Source organism: Rana temporaria, chromosome 5 (genome assembly GCF_905171775.1).
Source record: "Rana temporaria chromosome 5, aRanTem1.1, whole genome shotgun sequence".
NCBI classification, from domain to species: Eukaryota; Metazoa; Chordata; class Amphibia; order Anura; family Ranidae; genus Rana; species Rana temporaria.
The window spans coordinates 87,189,914-87,208,387 of NC_053493.1; the positions used below are offsets into that span (position 1 = coordinate 87,189,914).

Consider the following 18,474-nt stretch of genomic DNA (forward strand, 5'->3'; position numbering starts at 1 on the left):
AGTGTACAGGCAGCAGCCTGAAGAAGAATGCACAATTAACAGCTCAAGGCTTGAAGACATCACTGTAACTGGCAAGCATCCCTGTTTATGAGTTTACCATACGTAGATCTTTGAACAGGCAGGGTGTTCTTGGCAGAATACCATTGAGGAGGCTCTTGCTCTCCAAAAAAACGTTGCTGCGCACCTGAAGTTTTCTAAAGAGTACCTTGGCTAACCGCAACACTCCTGGGAAAAGGTTTTGTGGACTTTTGAAACAAAAGTTGAATTGGTCAGGAAGAATACTCAGCACTATGTATGGTGCAAAAAGGGCACAGCTTACCAACATCAAAAGATCATCTCAACAGTGGAGTATGGTTGAGGGAACATCATGATTTGGGCTTGCTTTGCTGCCTCAGGTCCTGGACCACTTGCCATCGTTGAGGGGGAAATAAATTCCCAAGTTTAACAAAATATTCTACAGGATAATGTCAGGGTGGCTGTCCACCAGCTGAAGCTTAGCAGACGTTGGGTGATACAGCAGGACAATGACCCTAAGCATCAAAGTAAATCCACCATAGATTGGCTTCAGAAAAAGAAAATGCATCTTTTGGAGTGGCCCAGTCAGAACTCAGACATTAACCCCATAGAGATGCTGTGGAATGACCTTAAGACAGCTGTCCACACCAAACATCCTCTAAGGCCGGGTACACACGGACAAACATGTATGGTGAAAGCGGTCCGTCGGACCGTTTTCACCATACATGTCTGCCAGAGGGCTTCTGTACGATGGTTGTACACACCATCGTACAGAAGTCCGCGCGTAAACAATACGCGGGGCGTGTCCGCGGTGTCGCCGCGTCGATGACGCGGTGTCGCCGCGACAATGACGCGGCGACGTGGGCGGCCCGCCTTTAAAATGCTTCCACGCATGCGTCGAAGTCATTCGACGCATGCGAGGCACGGCGGGCGGCTGGACATGTACGGTAGGTCTGTACTGACGACCGTACATGTCCGAGCAGGCTGAATTCCAGCGGGCTGTTTTAAAACAAGTCCAGGAATATTTGTCTGCTGGGAAAAGGCCCGGCGGGCAAATGTTTGCTGGAATTCGGCCCGCTCGCGCCCACACACGACCAAACATGTCTGCTGAAACTGGCCTGCGGGCCAGTTTCAGCAGACATGTTTGCTCGTGAGTATGGGGCCTAAATGAGTCTGAGCTGAAACAAGTGGTCAAAAATTACACCCGTGGGTCTGATCCAGAGGTACCGAAAGCTCTTGCTTTAAGTCATTGCTGTAGAAAGAGGTTAGACCAGCTATTAACTTACTTTTTTTCCTCCACCACTGTGAATGTTTAATGGATGTGTTCAATAAAAGACACAATAAATTAAAACTGTTTGTGTATTACCAGCTTAAAGTGGTTATAAAGCCTAAGGGCCAGATTCTCGTAGATCAGCGTATCTACGAGCGGGGCGTAGTGTAAGCCATTAACACTATGCCACCGCAACTTACTGGAGCAAGTGCCGTATTCTCCAAGCACTTGCTCCGTAATTTGCGGCGGCGTAGTCTAAATAGCCCGGCATATCCCCGCGTAAATCAAAGCGGCGGCTTGTATTTAAATTAAGCGCGCCCCCGTGCCGAACGAACTGCGCATGCGCCGGCCTTAAACGTAGGCCACTGCGCATGCTCCGTAGTACGCTGCAAATACATTGGTTGCGACGTGAACGTAATTAACGCACAGCCCTATTCGCGACGAGTTACGTAAACAACGGAAAAACCAGACGCTGTCCCGACGGCCATACTTAACATGGCATACGGCGGACCAACGTAAGGTTACCCCTCATATAGCAGGGGTAACCTTACGCTTACGGAAACAACGTAAACTATGGCGAAGCGGCGCAAAAACGTTCAGGAATCTGCGTATTCGGCTCATTTGCATATGCAACGCTGAAATCGACGTAAAAGCCACCTAGCGGCCAGCGTAGTATTGCATTTAGGATCCGACGGTGTAAGTGACTTACACCAGTCGGATCCTAGCCTAATTCTGGCGTATCTTGTTTTGAGAATACGCCGGGATTTTCGAATTACGCCGGTGTATCTGTAGATACACCGGCGTAATTCTTTTGAGAATCTGGCCCTAAATATTTTGTTGCTTAACCACTTGCCGACCGCTGGCAGAATGGCACGGACAGGTAAACGAGCGTATATATATACGTCCCTTTACATTTGCTGTTATGTGGCGCGTGCGCGCACCTGACCGTGTCTGTGGGACCCGCAGACTCGATGTCCACCGGTCTCCAGCGATCGTGTCACAGAGCTGCAGAACGGGGGGATGCCTGTGTAAACAAGGCATCTCCCTGTTCTGCCTTGTGACAGGACACTGATCTTCTGCTCCCTGTCATCGGGAGCAGCGATCAGTGTCGTGTCACATGTAACCCAGCCCCCACACAGTTAGAATCACTCCTTAGGACACACTTAACCCCTACCCTGCCAGTGTAATTTACACAGTGTAGCGGCCTGCTACTTTCATAGCTGGTGCTGCCTTAAATTTAGAGGGTGGTCAGAGATTTAACTACCTCTGACTGTATTGTTTTACCAAATTTTGGCCTCTGCTCCAGCCGTGGCCAGCTGTGGGTGATGGTACCACCCCAGGCCAAGGGTGGCAGCAGTCAAGTCAGGGTGTATTGGGTGTTTTTCCTCAGCAGCCAATCAGTGGGGGTTGATCACCTCGCTGTGCATACTGGGAGAGAGTACTTAAGGGACAGACGTCGTTAGTTCTGCGTCGTCGCCATCGCTGTCAATCCTGGCTGTCGTCCCACCACCCCCCGTGTGTGGCCCTCATGGCCGGGGGTGTGTGTTCAAGTGTTCCTGGCTCTGGGACCACGTTGGTCCAGGGTTGTGATCTACCATGTAGGCCTGGTAATCAGACTGGGTCTACGTTCGCAGAGTGGTCCTGTACCTGTCCGTCCTGAGGGAGGAAGCCGCCCGATGAAGAACCTGTCTTGGAGAGCACCGAGCTCCTTCAGGGGTAGTGCTTCAACAGTAATCAGTGCATTTTTATAGCACCGATCGCTGTATAAATGACAATGGTCCCAAAATAACACCAAAGATCGCCCCATTACAAGTAAAAAAATTTTTAAAATATTAATAAAAATGCCATAAAACGATCCCCTATTTTGTAGACGCTAATACTTTTGCACAAACCAATCAATATATGCTTATTGCAATTGTTTTACCCAAAAATATATAGAAGAATACGTATCGGCCTAAACTGAGGAAAAAAATATGTTTTTTCATATATATTTTTTGGGGATATTTATTATAGTAAAAAGTACAAAATATTGAATTTTTTTCAAAATTGTCGCTCTATTTTTGTTTATATCGCAAAAAAATAAAAAACTGCAGAGGTGATCAAATACCACCAAAAGAAAGCTCTGTTTGTGGAAAAAAAAAAGGACGTCAATTTTTTTGGGGAGCCATGTCGCACGACTGCCCAATTGTCATTTAAATTGACGCAGTGCCGAATCGCAAAAAGGGGCAAGGTCATTTGGTATCCTGTTTGGTTTGTACTGCTTCACTTTGTGCGAAATGCTTACCTGAGCCCTCATTTTATTCAGCAACTGTGCCTGTCTGCAGTGGCTCTCTCCCCTCATTTCCTCACAGGCCATTGGCTCCCGCTGCTGTCAAAACTAGTGGTGGGGACAGGGCCAAGTCCGCTGTCTGTGTCTATAGATGCAGACAGCAAGGCTCATGAGCGAGCCCAGACAAGTGTCCCCATAGAAAGCGGCTTCCTATGGAGGCACTCACAGAAGAGAGGAGCCAGAACCAACAGCGGAGGACCTGAGAAGAGGAGCAATTCCATTGCACAGAGCAGGTAAGTAAAAATCTATTTGTTTTTTGTTTGTTTTTTGCATTCACAATCACTGTGAGCACAATGTGTTTGTCCATCATTGTAACTTAGATGAGGATCAGATCACATCTCATGGCTAATGACTACAAAAAAATAAATACAGTAAATTTCAGGGGGTTCGCATACTTTTCTCATTACTGTAAATATTTTCAACTACCATCCATTTATTCTAATGGTTCTTTGCTTTAGGAAAATATATGGGGCTAGATTCAGGTAGCTCGGCACATCGTTTTGCCGGCGTAGCGTATCGAATATACGCTACGCCGACGGCGCGCACAGAGCCCAGAGCAGTATTCACAAAGCACTCGCCCTGTACGTTGCCGCGGCGTAGCGTAATATGGTCCGTGTAAGCCCGCCTAATTCAAAGTAGGCTGGTAGTGGGCGTGTTGTAATGAAATGAATCGTGACCCCATGTATATGAAGAGCTGTACGAAAGGCGCATGCGCGTGCATGCTCAGAATCACGTCGCATATACTACCTAAGCTACGTCGGCTCAATGCTTTCGACGTGAAAGTAGCCTACGCACAACCCCATTCCCGTACGACTTACGTAAACGACGTAAGATTCGACGGCCGTTCCGACGTCCATACCTTTGCATGGGTAGCGCCACCTATAGCAGGGATAACTTTATGACGGACGTACGCCTTACGTAAACGGCATAGATTACAGCGACGGGCGCAAGTACGTTCGTGAATAGGCGTATCTAGGTCATTTACATATTCACTGCGTAAATCAATGGAAGTGCTCCTTGCGCCCAGCGTAAATATGCGCCCAAGATCAGACGGCGTAGGAGACTTACGTTGGTCGGATGGAGGCCAAATTCAAGTGTATCTAGTTAAGAGAATAGGGCGCATAGATACGACGGCACATTTGTTCACTTATGCTGCGTATCTGTAGATACGCCAGCGTAATTCTTCTGTGAATCTAGCCCATAATGTTTTGGTGTTCTAAGTAATTTTCAGGCCTAAAATGCACATTAAAGTGGAGGTTCACCCTAAAAACGAATTTTTAACATTAGAGCCAGCATAGTAAGGGCATATACTTTCGGCATTTTTTTTTTTCTCCGTACTTACCTTTATATTCTGATTTGGTCCAGGGATTCCGCGTTCTGATGACTCCGGGACTGGGCGTTCCTATCCCTGCCTCAGGGTTCCGATGACTGCGGGACTGGGCGTTCCTATCCTTCCGTTCGATGATTGACGGCTTGTGAAACAGGTGACCTGTCGCACAACGCGCGTCACCAGATGTCGGGAAATAGCCGGGCTGCGAGTCGGCACTATACGGCGCCTGCGCAGTCAGCTCTACACGGCGGGCGCAGGCGCTGTATAGTGCCGACTCGCAGCTCGGCTATTTCCGGAAATCTGGTGGCGCGCGTTGTGCGACAGGTCACCTGTTTCACAAGACGTCAATCCTCGAACGGAAGGATAGGAACGCCCAGTCCCGCAGTCATCGGAACCCGGAAGCCCTGGACAAAAACAGAATATAAAGGTATGTACGGAGAAAAAAAAAAAAAAAAAACGCCGAAAGTAAATGCCCTTACTATGCTGGCTCTGCTAGATGTAATATTTTTTTTTTTTTTTTTTTGGGTGAACCCCCGCTTTAACACGCAATGCATTGTAAGTGCAACTTTCTTTGCACTTAAGAGGGTTAAAGCAGCCAGTTTAGTGAGGCACAGCCCAAAGAGTTGGGAAACGTATCTATAAAACATTTAAAAATAACATCCTCTTTTGTAACATATATTTTTTTTTTATTAAAAATAAAAATATAATTTTTTTGAATTAGGTTCAAAAATTCCCCATGTGGATTTTCTACGCTGCAAATATCTTTTTCCCTCTTATGTAACTGGATAATTGACACGACGCTATTAATATCACATGACCAAGAACAAAAACATCTCCGAAAGGTGGGTTTGTTCCAAAACATGACATCACTGCCTAAATAAGAAAAGATTACAAACTGAATATTGAAACTACTGTAGATTACAGCATACAGAGCAAGGTTTCAGATGACCGAAGAAAGAACATCAGTTTTTCCACACATCGGAGGAAATGAGATGTAAATGATTAAATGAACTCATTCGAAGCTTTGATAGATTCTAGAAATATTGTTAAATTGCAGCCAGCTGGACTGGCCCACACATTTCGCTGCATGGAAACGGTATTTGTCAATATTTCTATTAGGAATTCTGGAGAAATAATGAGCCATATTGTCTACATCATATCTACGATTGCCAACATCTAAAACTGCTCATTTAATGCAAAGCAGGAGGGTTATTTTGATGGCGGTCCTAGCAGCAACACATACTCAGCTTCCCTCACTCCATTTCCGCTGTGATTGGCCAATGAGAGGGAAGAAAAATACATTATTATATGGTGAAGCATGTGTCTCCTCCCCTTTCTCCCATGTGACATCGATGATGCTCAGGGATTGGCTGTTTGGACACCTAGCTGTCACATGCACCAATTCCATGGTCCAACGCGGTGGTCTCTTTGTCTTTGTGTAGTTGATAGCTTCCGTTCAATGGCTTCCTGGCGTACAGAAGTTGATCTACTGATCGATTTCTGTACAACAGCCCTGTCCTTTCGATCAGCGCTATAGCTGGCAAGCATGCCCGCTGTCAGGGGTTGGAAAGAAATCCTCTGTTTAACGACATCTTTATTGGATAAAATTAAATCAAAACATGATCCAAAAACAGTGAAGTCAAAAATAGAAAGTGAACACTAAACAAAAAAATTGGCTAACATGTTTCATATCGTGAGATGCTTACTCATAGCTACTCATGACCTTTCGATCAGCGCTATAGCTGGCACGCATGCCCGCTGTCAGAATACAATGTGGCTATGTGGATGGTGGAAATCGGATCAGTTTATTTTTTTTTGTTTAGCCTGCTGGAGGTGACTACAGAGATCTCATTTCAGTGAGTACTTATGACCCCAGGTAGAAGGAGAGACTGTTAGGCCCCGTACACACGGTCGGACAAAACCGATGAGAATGGACCGAGGTTCAGTTTCATCGGTCCAAACCGACCGTGTGTATAGCCCATCGGTCTGTTTTCCTTCGGTCCAAAATTTTAAAACATGTTTCAAAACCAAACCGATGGACCGCTGCCCCATCGGACCAAACCGATGGTTAGTACAGAAAAGCATTGGTTCAAAACCCGCGCATGCTCAGAATCAAGTCGACGCATGCTTGGAAGCATTGACATTCGTTTTATTCAGCACGTCGTGTGTTTGACGTCACCGCGTTCTGACCCGATCGGTTTTTGGAACGATGGTGTGTACGCATCATCAGACCATCAGGCCACTTCAGCTTCAGGCCACTTCAGCCGTGAACCGATGAAAACGGTCCGTCGGACCATTCTCATCGGTTTTGTCTGACCGTGTGTACGAGGCTTTAGAGAGAGATGGCTGCTTAAAGTGGTGCATCTGCTTTTACACGTGACTGCTGCAGGCCATCTACTAAATGTAATATCAAGTGACTCTAGTATGTATGTGGATGTGGTTTGACAGTTATGCCGTTCCCTGAGTACCTTTAGTAGAGTGCAGAGATTCTATTCATGGGTGTGGATATTCCTTCCTTAGGATATAAAGGTCAACGATCAGGAATGTAGAGTGGAACCTAAGGCAAGGAGTAGGGCATAAAATGGCAGAGGGTTGGGCCACAGCCAGAGGGGCAGTATTGTAGCAGGATGGGAGCAGGGTAAGGGACATGTGCTTTTGGCACCATTACTAGCCAATTCCAAAGCCCTTCTTATGCCACGTATACATGATCGTAATTTCCGATGAAAAAAGTCAGACGTATTTTTTTCATCGGATATTCCGACCGTGTGTGTGCCCCATCTGAGTTTTCCATCGGAAATTCTGACGGACTTAGAAAGAGAAAAATTTCTATTGGAAATTCCGTTCGTCTGTATGGAACTCCGAAGGAGAAAAAAACATGTATGCTCATAATCAATTCGGCGCATGCTCGGAAGCATTAAACTTCATTTTTCTCAGCTCTAGTCGTAGTGTTGTAAGTCACGCGTTCTTGACGGTCGGAATTTGGTGTGACAGTGTATATGCACTGAAAATTGATCCACCATGAGCTGCTCTTATAGCAGAGTACCACCCAAAAATTGAATTTCCGCTGTTCGGATTCCTCTCCCCTCCCTCCGGTGTCACATTTGGCACGTTTCCGGGGGAGCAGATACCTGTCTAAGACAGACATTTGCTCCCACTTCAGATGAAAGATTGCCGCAGTATCCACGGTGATCTATGCCATGTCCAGCTCCTCCTCCATCCCACCGATGTCCCAGAAGACAGCAGGGACCACTCAGAACGCGAAGCGCGACTCGCTTATGCGCAGTAGGTATCCAAGCTGTGAAGAGATCCTCCACCTAGAGCCAAGGGACAGGTCCACTTCGGGTGAGGACATTGTGGGCTCCCTGGGCAAGTATGTGTCCTTATTTTAAAAAGTCAGCCGCTGCAGTATTTGTAGCTACTGACTTTTTTTTTTTTTTTGGTGGAACTCCGCTTTAAGACGGCAAAGCATGTGTAACTGAGCCACAAAAGAGGAATTCCCCTCACCCTGTAGATATTCCCCCATATTTCCTGTTGAATCACCAGGAAAGGAAATTAAGGGCAATACCGGCAACAGGAGGCCGACAGCAAAAATAAACTGAAAAGAGTTTCCTACTCCCTATCAAAAATTAACAAAAAAAAAAAAAGGTTTTAGCTATATACACTGTAGCTAAAAAGTTAGGCTATACATTTACTTTAAGCTAAAGCTTTCTATGCATTTCATTAAAGAAGTATTACACAAAGTCCATACCTCTTGAGTACACCATCCACATTCTGGTCCAAGTGCAAGACATTTTGTGCATGTAGCTGCATTTGAAGAGGAACATTGGTTTTCAACTGTAAGAGAGCAAGAAAAGCTGTATAAATATACAATTTTAGGTTATTGTATCCTTATTGCATTCAAAACTCCACATTTCCAGTGCAAAGCGTTTAAGATGCATTTCACAGTCATTCTCATGGAAGATGAATTCTGCTAGAAACCACATACAGGTACTGTATGCGGCAATATTTTCTTTATTGTAACACACAGCAACGTATTATTATTATTATTATACAGGATTTATATAGCGCCAACAGTTTGCACAGCGCTTTACAACATCAGGGAATACAGTACAGTCACAATACAATTCAATACAGAAGGGATCAGAGGGCTCTGCTTGTTAGAGCTTACAGTCTAGAAGGGAGGGTCAAGTTGAACAAAGGGTAGTTAGCTGCAGGGGATGATCAGATGGACTCAAATAAAAATACAGTTGTTAGGTGTGGGTAGGGTAGGCTTCTCTGAAGAGGAGGGTTTTTAGGGATCCTCTAAACGCTAATAGAGAAGGAGATAGACGGACAGATTGGGGTAAGGAGTTCCATAGGTTTGGAGAGGCTCTGGAAAAGTTCTGGAGAAGAGCAAGGAAAGAGGTGATGAGAGAGCTAGAGAGCAGGAGGTCTTGAGAAGAGCGAAGAGAACAATTAGGTTGGTATTTAGAGACTAGGTCAGTGTTGTAGCTGGGGGCAGAGTTGTGGATGGCTTTGTAGGTCGTTGTTAGTATTTTTAATTTAATTTGTTGGGTGAGCGGAAGCCAGTGGAGGGATTGACAGAGAGGAGTAGCAAAGAGAGAGCGGTTGGTAAGGTGGATGAGTCTGGCAGCAGCATTCATGATGGACTGAAGGGGGGATAGAGTATGTCGAGGTAAGCCAATGAGGAGGGGAGTTGCAGTAATTGAGGCGAGAGATGACCACGGAGTGAATTAAAGTGGTTGTAAACCCACTTTTTTGACTTTTACCTACAGGTAAGCCTATAACAAGGCTTACCTGTAGGTAAGGAGAATAGCTCCTAAACCTGCACGGTTTAGGAGATATTCCCCTCGCAATGCGCCACGGTGCATGTGAAGGGGGGATCTACGGCGAAAGGACCGGCAGCCGCCGGACCTTGCCGAGTTTTAAATCTCCCGCGCGCACGTCATCGCCGCTCCAGCCAATCACAGCGCTGGAGCGGCGATACCCGGAAAAGACACGCCGAGGCAAGATGAAATCTCGCTCGGCGTGGACCAGGTAAGTGCTACACACCTCGTTCCGAGGTAAGTATTTCATAATGAGCTAATATGCGGTGCATATTAACTCATTATGACTTTTGCCTTACAGGAGAAAAAAATAAAAAATTTGATGCAGGTTTATAACCGCTTTAAGAATTTTGTTGTGTCATTGGTTAGAAAGGGGCGTATTTTGGAAATGTTGCGGAGGTTGAGCTGGCAAGATTTGAACAGTGATTGGATGTGGTACTAGAATGCAGAGGTATAAATGCAGCCCAAGACAATAAAGTAAAACCTTGGTTTGAGAGTAACTTGGTTTGAGAGCGTTTTGCAAGACAAGCAAATTACATTTTGCCTTGATATACAAGCGATGTCTTGATATACGAGTAGCGTCATTTCACAACAGAGTATAAAAAAGAAGAGAGGAGCCTCTAAGTGTAGCAATATGGTTACATTTAATGAAGGTACAACATTTAGTAACTTATTGCTACACTTAGAGGCGCCTCTCTTCTCTTTTATACCCTGTAAAAAAAATGCTTTGATATACAAGTGCTTTGGATTACAACCAGGTTTCTGGAATGAATTATGCTCGCAATCCAAGGTTTTCCTGTATAAGCTCAGCAGACAATGGCGGAATATGCCACGCATCTTGGAAACATGTACAACACCAGTAGAAGTTCTCAGAAGTGACAATAAATAGATTTGCGTGTGGATATGAATATCTATTCATAGGTGGAAATGTGACAAACAAACAAACTTGTATCAAAGATAATTACTTGGTAAACTGAGATTGCCCTCCTTCCCCCATCCAATGAAATGAATTGCCCTCTTAAGTGTAGGAAGCAAAATACCAATAAAAAGCTTACAACTCCTGTTCCTGTGCAAACATTCAGGCAAACATTTGCACAGGCAATTCCAAAAACACAATAAACTTAAGGTATTTATAACATGAGAAAAATAAATACTGAATATACGTAAAAAAAAAACGAACAAATGCATGATGTAGGTGGAATCAGTATTATTATACAGGATCTATATTGCACCAACAGTTTGCACAGTGCTTTGCAAGAAAAAACGGGGAGATATTAGTTGCATAGAAACATAGAAAAGTGATGGTAGAAAAAAAGCAGAGTGGTCCGTCGAGTCTGCCTGTTTTTTTTCATGAACTTTTAGTTTTTTAATAAAGATCTATGTCCACTAAGGCCCCGTACACATGGTCGGTTTGGTCCGATGAGAATGAACCGAAGTTCATTTTCATCGGACCAAACCGACTGTGTGTATAGGCTATCGGTCTGGTTTCCTTCAGTCCAAAATTTCTAAACATGCTTCAAAACCGAACCGATGGACCGCTGCCCCATCAGACCAAACCGATGGTTAGTACAGAAAAGCATCGGTTCAAAACCCGCGCATGCTCAGAATCAAGTCGACGCATGCTTGGAAGCATTGAATTTCGTTTTATTCAGCACGTCGTGTGTTTTACGTCACCGCGTTCTGACCCGATCGTATTTTGAACTGATGGTGTGTAGGCACATCAGGCCGTCAGGCCACTTCAGAGGTGAACCGCTGAAAACGGTCCGACGGGCCAGTCTCATCAGTTTGGTCCGACCGTGTGTACGGGGCCTCAGGGTTGACTGTCTTACTACCCTTTCAGTAAAATAATACTTTCTAAGATTAGTTTACAACGTTCCTCTAGTTAGTTTGAGGTCCCTGTGTTCTTGATTTTGATTTTATATTGAAAAAACTGCACGCATCGCTATGGAGCGTCGGATGTCAGTGGAGACATGTCCGCTGACATCCGACCCGATCCGCTAAAAACAGATGTATGGGGATACATCCCCATCCGTCCATGGCGGATCGGATCAGGTAAGATCTGATGAAAATGGACATGCTGTCTGTTTTCATCAGATCGCTCCATAGGAGACAGCGGCGCCCGACAAGCCCCTCCCCGCTCAGTGAGCAGAGAGGAGCTTGTCATCTGTCAGCTCAGCGGAGATCCATACACACTGTCAGTCCATCCGATGAGCACTCAGTCTCAAACAAAAGAACACCCCATCCTCCCCTTGTTTTTTAGGGAAAAAAATTCCATACCTTTTTGGCATGTTTTGTTCGGGACTTCTGTCCCATGTCACCGCGGCGAGGTACGTCACTTTTCAGTTTTATCCGACACCCCCCCCCGTTGCCTTCTAGGACCTGTATGTGTCCCAAAAGACGACAGGACCATTCAGAAAGTGCCACAAGGAACCAATTTCCCTTACTTGCAATGCCGGCGCCTGTACCCGAAGCCGATAGACGGCTCGGCTTGGGGTACCAACATCGCTGGCTCCCTGGACAGGCAAGTGTCCTTATATTATATTATTTTTTCCCCCCAGGCTGGAACTCCGCTTTAAGGCCTCGTACACACGACGAGACATGTCCGATGAAACCTTTGTCCACTGGAAACCTTTGTCCGCTGGAAATCTGTCCGCTAGCCTGTACACACGATCAGATCTGTCCGCTGAAACTGGTCCACGGACCAGTTTCCGCGGACATGTCCGGTCGTGTGTACGAGGCCTAAGAATCGGGGATGTCAAACTACGGGAGAAAAATCTTTTGTTTGTAAAAGGTAATAGTTGGCCCCTGACACACAGGAAATTTACTTTTAAACGTTTACAATGGCTGTCAGGCTGTCATGTTCAATGAATTTCTTCCAATGTCACTTTAAGGCATGTGTCATCTGTCATGCATTAATGATTTAATAAGCGGGGACAGTTTCCATAGAACAGGCCAGGAATGTGGTTTTCTCCTTTTGTTGGGCACTGTGATGTTACTGGCTTCCCATCAGACATTTCTGATGTGCTTTTACCTGGAAGGAACCTTACGGTTATTTTTACTACGGGGTGTACTGCAATACTTGATCACCGTATATCTGTATATTAGTAACAATCTCTAATAAATGTGTGATGTGGAAAAACAAGCGGAAAGCAGTCACCATATAATTTTTGGAATGTGGGAAATCACACCTACTTTGCTGTTTGAAATATGGCTTTCCTGAAACCATTTTCCACTTTCCCAAACACAATAATAAAATGTTTCAGAAATATGGAAACTTTCAACGGGACCCAACAATCCAATATATTGTTTAGCCCTTAGTCCTCTGACTAAATCTGCTGTGTTTTTCTCTAAAACAACTTACATGCATTACACTACATATAGCTGGATTCAGGTAGCCGGGCGCATCTTTGAGGCGGCGTAGCATATCGTATTTGCGCTACACCGCCGTAAGTCAGAGAGGCAAGTGCTGTATTCACAAAGCACTTGCCTCCTAAGTTACGGCGGCGTAGCGTAAATGGGGCCGGCGTAAGCGCGCCTAATTCAAATGAGGATGAGGGGGTGTGTTTTATGTAAATGTTATGTGACCTGACGTGATTGACGTTTTTTACGAACGGCGCATGCGCAGTCCGTGTACATATCCCAGTGTGCATTGCTCCAAAGTACGCCGCAAGGACGTATTGGTTTTGACATGAACGTAAATTACGTCCAGCCCCATTCACGGACGAGTTACGCAAACAACGTAAAATTTTCAAATTTTGACACGGGAACGACCGCCATACTTAACATTGACTAGCTATTTGTTCAACTAACTTTACGCCGGAAAAGCCATACTTAAACAACGTAAAAAAAATGCGCCTGGCACACGTACGTTTGTGAATCGGCGTATCTAGTCATTTACATATTCTACGCCAAACTCAACGGAAGCGCCACCTAGCGGCCAGCGGAAAAATTGCACCCTAAGATACGACGGCGTAGGAGACTTACTTACTGTCTTTGGTGTCCTTTCCTGAACTTGGCTTTGGTGTCCTTTCCCGAACCTGGCTTTGGTGTCCTTTCCTGAACCTGGCTTTGGTGTCCTTTCCCAAACCTGGCTTTGGTGTCCTTTCCCAAACCTGGCTTTGGTGCCCTTTCCTGAACCTGGCTTTGGTGTCCTTTCCTGAACCTGGCTTTTAAGTCTTTTGCCAAACCTGGCTTTGGTGTCCTTTCCCGAACCTGGCTTTGGTGTCTTTTCCCGAACCTGGCTTTGGTGTCTTTTCCCGAACCTGGCTTTGGTGTCCTTTCCCGAACCTGGCTTTGGTGTCCTTTCCCGAACCTGGCTTTGGTGTCCTTTCCCGAACCTGGCTTTGGTGTCCTTTCCCGAACCTGGCTTTGGTGTCCTTTCCCGAACCTGGCTTTGGTGTCCTTTCCCGAACCTGGCTTTGGTGTCCTTTCCCGAACCTGGCTTTGGTGTCCTTTCCTAAACCTGGCTTTGGTGTCCTTTCCCAAACCTGGCTTTGGTGTGAGGCGGCCCTTAGATTGAGGCAGAAGAGACACCGGCAGCAGGTGCTATGGTGGGAGGGGATGCAGCAAAGGCAGGAACCTCTCCCAACTCTTCATTGCCCCTACAAACTGACAGCTCAGCCCTACAGATTACATAGCTCCCAACTGTCCCTGATTTCAATGTCCCTCTGTCCCTCATTCCTCCTCATTTGTCCATCATTTTGGTCTGATCTATGTAGATATATAAAAAAATGCACTTTTTATCGATCAAAAAGTGGTTTCCAGTGCTAAACCTTTCATCCAATTTCAAAATTGCTGCATTTGTAAATTCTAAAAGCCAATATAAAGGAATAGTAGTAGTAAAAAAAAGCACTTGTGGGTTCAACCAATCTTAAATTGTATTGTACAAAATTTTCCATTAAGGGGGCGTGACAAGGGGTGTGCCCAATGCCTGCATACGTTTGCTGATAGGTGTCCCTCATTCCCATCTCAAAAGTGAGATTACACCGGAGCAGTGACTCTCCCGGTGTAATCAGTGGAGCAATGCAGTCAGTATGACATCTGACCTTTGAACCCCTACCAAGTACACATAGCATAGCACAGTGATGGTGAACCTTGAGCATCATGGGAAATGTAGTTCGAAAACATCTGAGGTGCCAAGGTTCACCATCACTGGCATGGTAGATCAGTTGTCAACGTGACAGCAAAGCTCCACTGATTACACTGGAAGAGCACATGTCCCACTGTAACCTGCAGTGCTGGACTGTTAAGCTGCCCATAGACAGATGGAAGTTTGTCCGGTTCAGCAGGGACCAGCAGAATTTGATATCCATCTATGGCTGTTCCAGCACAACAGAAGTCGATCTAACAAACGACTATCTATCGAACAGAACTGTTGGAAAACCTTTGTCAATCAGCAATTGTAGCCAATCGGCAGAGGAGTCACCGCTGTCAGAATACAATTTCGCAGCAGGAAAGATTTCAGCATCAGCTTCGATTGTGGGGATGAGGAAATCCCCTTTGGTTGTTTAACCACTTAAGGACCGCCTCATGTACATATACGTCAGCAGAATGGCACAGGCAGGCACATCAACGTATATATACGTGCCCTGCTTGACGTGGGTCGGGGGTCCGATCGGGACCCCCCCCGGTACATGCGGCGGTCCCCGTGGCTTCAGGAGCGATCCGGGACGACGGCACGGCTATTCGTTTATAGCCGCTCCGTCGCGATCGCTCCCCGGAGCTGAAGAACGGGGAGAGCCGTGCTTCACTGTGTCGGCGCATCGATCGCGTCGTTCCCTTTATAGGGAAGACACGATCGATGACGTCATTCCTACAGCCACACCCCCCTACACTAGTAAACACATACACAGTGATCCCTAAATGTTACAGCGCCCCCTGTGTTTAACTCCCAAACTGCAACTGTCATTTTCACAATAAAGAATGCAATTTAAATGCATTTTTTGCTGTGAAAATGACAATTGTCCCAAAAATGTGTCAAAATTGTCCGAAGTGTCCGCCATAATGTCGCATTTTACGAAAAAAAATCGCTGATCGCCACCATTAGTAGTAAAAAAAAAAAAAAAAAATGCAAAAAAACTATCCCCTATTTTGTAAACACTATAAATTTTGCGCAAACCAACCGATAAACGATTATTGCGATTTTTTTTACCAAAAATAGGTAGAAGAATACGTATCGGCCTAAACTGAGGGAAAAAAAATGTTATATATGTTTTTGGGGGATATTTATTATAGCAAAAAGTAAAAAATATTGCATTTTTTTCAAAATTGTCGCTCTATTTTTGTTTATAGCGCAAAAAATAAAAACCGCAGAGGTGATCAAATACCACCAAAAGAAAGCTCTATTTGTGGGGAAAAAAAGACGCCAATTTTGTTTGGGAGCCACGTCGCACGACCGCGCAATTGTCTGTTAAAGCGACGCAGTCCCGAACTGTAAAAACCCCTTGGGTCTTTAGGTAGCATTTTGGTCCGAGGCTTAAGTGGTTAACCACTTGCCGACCAGCTCACGCAGATATACTGCGGCAGGTTGGCAGCACTGAGCGAATCGCCGTTCCTGTATGGCGCCCGCATAGGCGCAGTTGCGGGTGGGAGTGCACCGCCACGCTCTCTCTCCCGCTGCATGCAGCCGGAGCGTGCCCGTGGATCATGCAGACTCGATTTCCGATGGTGACCCGTGATCGCCTAGTACAGAGACAGAACAGGGATCTGCCAGTTTAAACAAGGCAGATCCCCATTCTGACAGGGGACATGTCAGAGATCTTCTGTTGCCAGTGACCGGGAACAGTGATCTCTATCATGTCCCAGTGAGCCCACCGCCCTACAGTTATAACACACCTAGGGAACAACCTTAACCCCTTGATTGCCCGCTAGTGTTAACCCATTCCCTGCCAGTGTCATTTATACATTGATCAGTGCATTTTTATAGCCATGTCAGTGGTCCCCAAAAAGTGTAATTTGGGGTCAGCTTTGTCCGCCGGAATGTCGCAGTCCCGCTAAAAAGCGCTCTAGCCACTCACATCGCTGGAGCTGCGATACCCGGAAGCAGAGCTTTTTTTCTCAGAAAATAGGTGCAGGAACTAAACCACGACCCGTTCAGATTTCACAAACAGTAGGAGGGTCTTAAAGGGGCATTAAATACCAGGATTGCATTACATACAGAGTGCAGAGCTGTCACTTGTAAACACAGAAACCAGACTTCTGTGTTTACAAGTGATTGTGGTGAGCAGGCAACCAAGGGGTCTGAGCCAAAGGTGGTGGAACTGAGTTCCCCCAAGTTCCCCCAGAAAAAAAGCCCTGCCCGGAAGACACGCCGAGGCAAGATGTCATCTCCCTCAGCGTGGACCAGGTGAGTTACCGATGCCTCGTTCTAAGGTAAGTATTTCATAATGAGCTAGTATGCGGTGCATACTAGCTTATTATGCATTTTGCCTTACAGGTGACAAAAAAAAAAAAAAAACTTTTGGGACTATACAACTGCTTTAAGTCACCGCTTACCCCACATTCTTATTCCAAAGCTGCAAGCTGTTTGCCACTGGCCTTAGATAACTTTGCAATAGCCTAGCCCACTATGTATAATAGATATTTTATGGCTCTCCTCATTCAGAAAACAACAGAAAAGTCAAAGGGTACATGAGAAATGGTAGTTAACAAATATTTATTTCGCAGTGGTTTTGGCATTGCTGTGTGAATTTTACTGTATTTTCCCTAACAGTGCCAATGTTGATTCAGCTGATGATCCACTAGCAAACTGCAGAACAAAAAATGTTGGCAACAGAAAACCCTATCTTCTGCATGCCATGAACATCAACACAATCTGTCAAATAACATTCACTGCACAAAGGGAAAATACAGAGTCTTCCACACACACATAGGAAAATACAAAATGCAAAATGAGTACTATGCAAAATGAATATAGAAGTCAACATAGTCATTTACCAGTAATTTCCATCCAGCACATAACAACCATCGTCCTAGAAAAACAGAGTGAAATAAAGCTGAACCCCAAATGAATTTCAAAACACTACTTAAAGTGACCCCATCAGCATACTAAATTTTTCAAGGCGAGGTCTACCTGTATTGAAGAGTGCATATACCGTATTTATCGGCGTATAACACGAACAGGCACCCTAAATTTAAGAGGGAAGTTTAACCACTTAAGACCCGGACCTTTATGCAGGTAAAGGACCTGGCCAGTTTTTGTGATTCGGCACTGCGTCGCTTTAACAGACAATTGCGCGGTCGTGCGACGTGGCTCCCAAACAAAATTGGCGTCCTTTTTTTCCCACAAATAGAGCTTTCTTTTGGTGGTATTTGATCACCTCTGCGGTTTTTATTTTTTGTGCTATAAACAAATATAGAGCGACAATTTTGAAAAAAATTCAATATTTTTTACTTGTTGCTATAATAAATATCCCCCAAAAAGATATAAAAAAATTTTTTTTTTCCTCAGTTTAGGCCGATACGTATTCTTCTACATATTTTTTGTAAAAAAAATCACAATAAGCGTTTATCGACTGGTTTGCGCAAAATTTATAGCGTTTACAAAATAGAAGATAGTTTTATTGCATTTTTATAAAAAAAAATGTTTTACTACTAGTGGCGGCGATCAGCGATTTTTTTCGTGACTGCGACATTATGGCGGACACATCGGACAATTTTGACACATTTTTGGGACCATTGCCATTTTCACAGAAAAAAATGCTAT

At 45.1% G+C, this 18,474-nt stretch overlaps 1 protein-coding gene across 1 annotated transcript in view; it reads right to left on the minus strand.

The window, feature by feature from the left end:
- The window catches only part of ITGB8 (integrin subunit beta 8), a 196,284-nt gene that overhangs the window by 92,305 nt on the left and 85,505 nt on the right, over positions 1-18,474 (minus strand). The window contains exon 2 of the mRNA XM_040352818.1: positions 8,693-8,778. Coding sequence (XP_040208752.1) covers positions 8,693-8,778 — 86 coding nt within the window. The remainder of the gene's footprint in view (positions 1-8,692; positions 8,779-18,474) is intronic.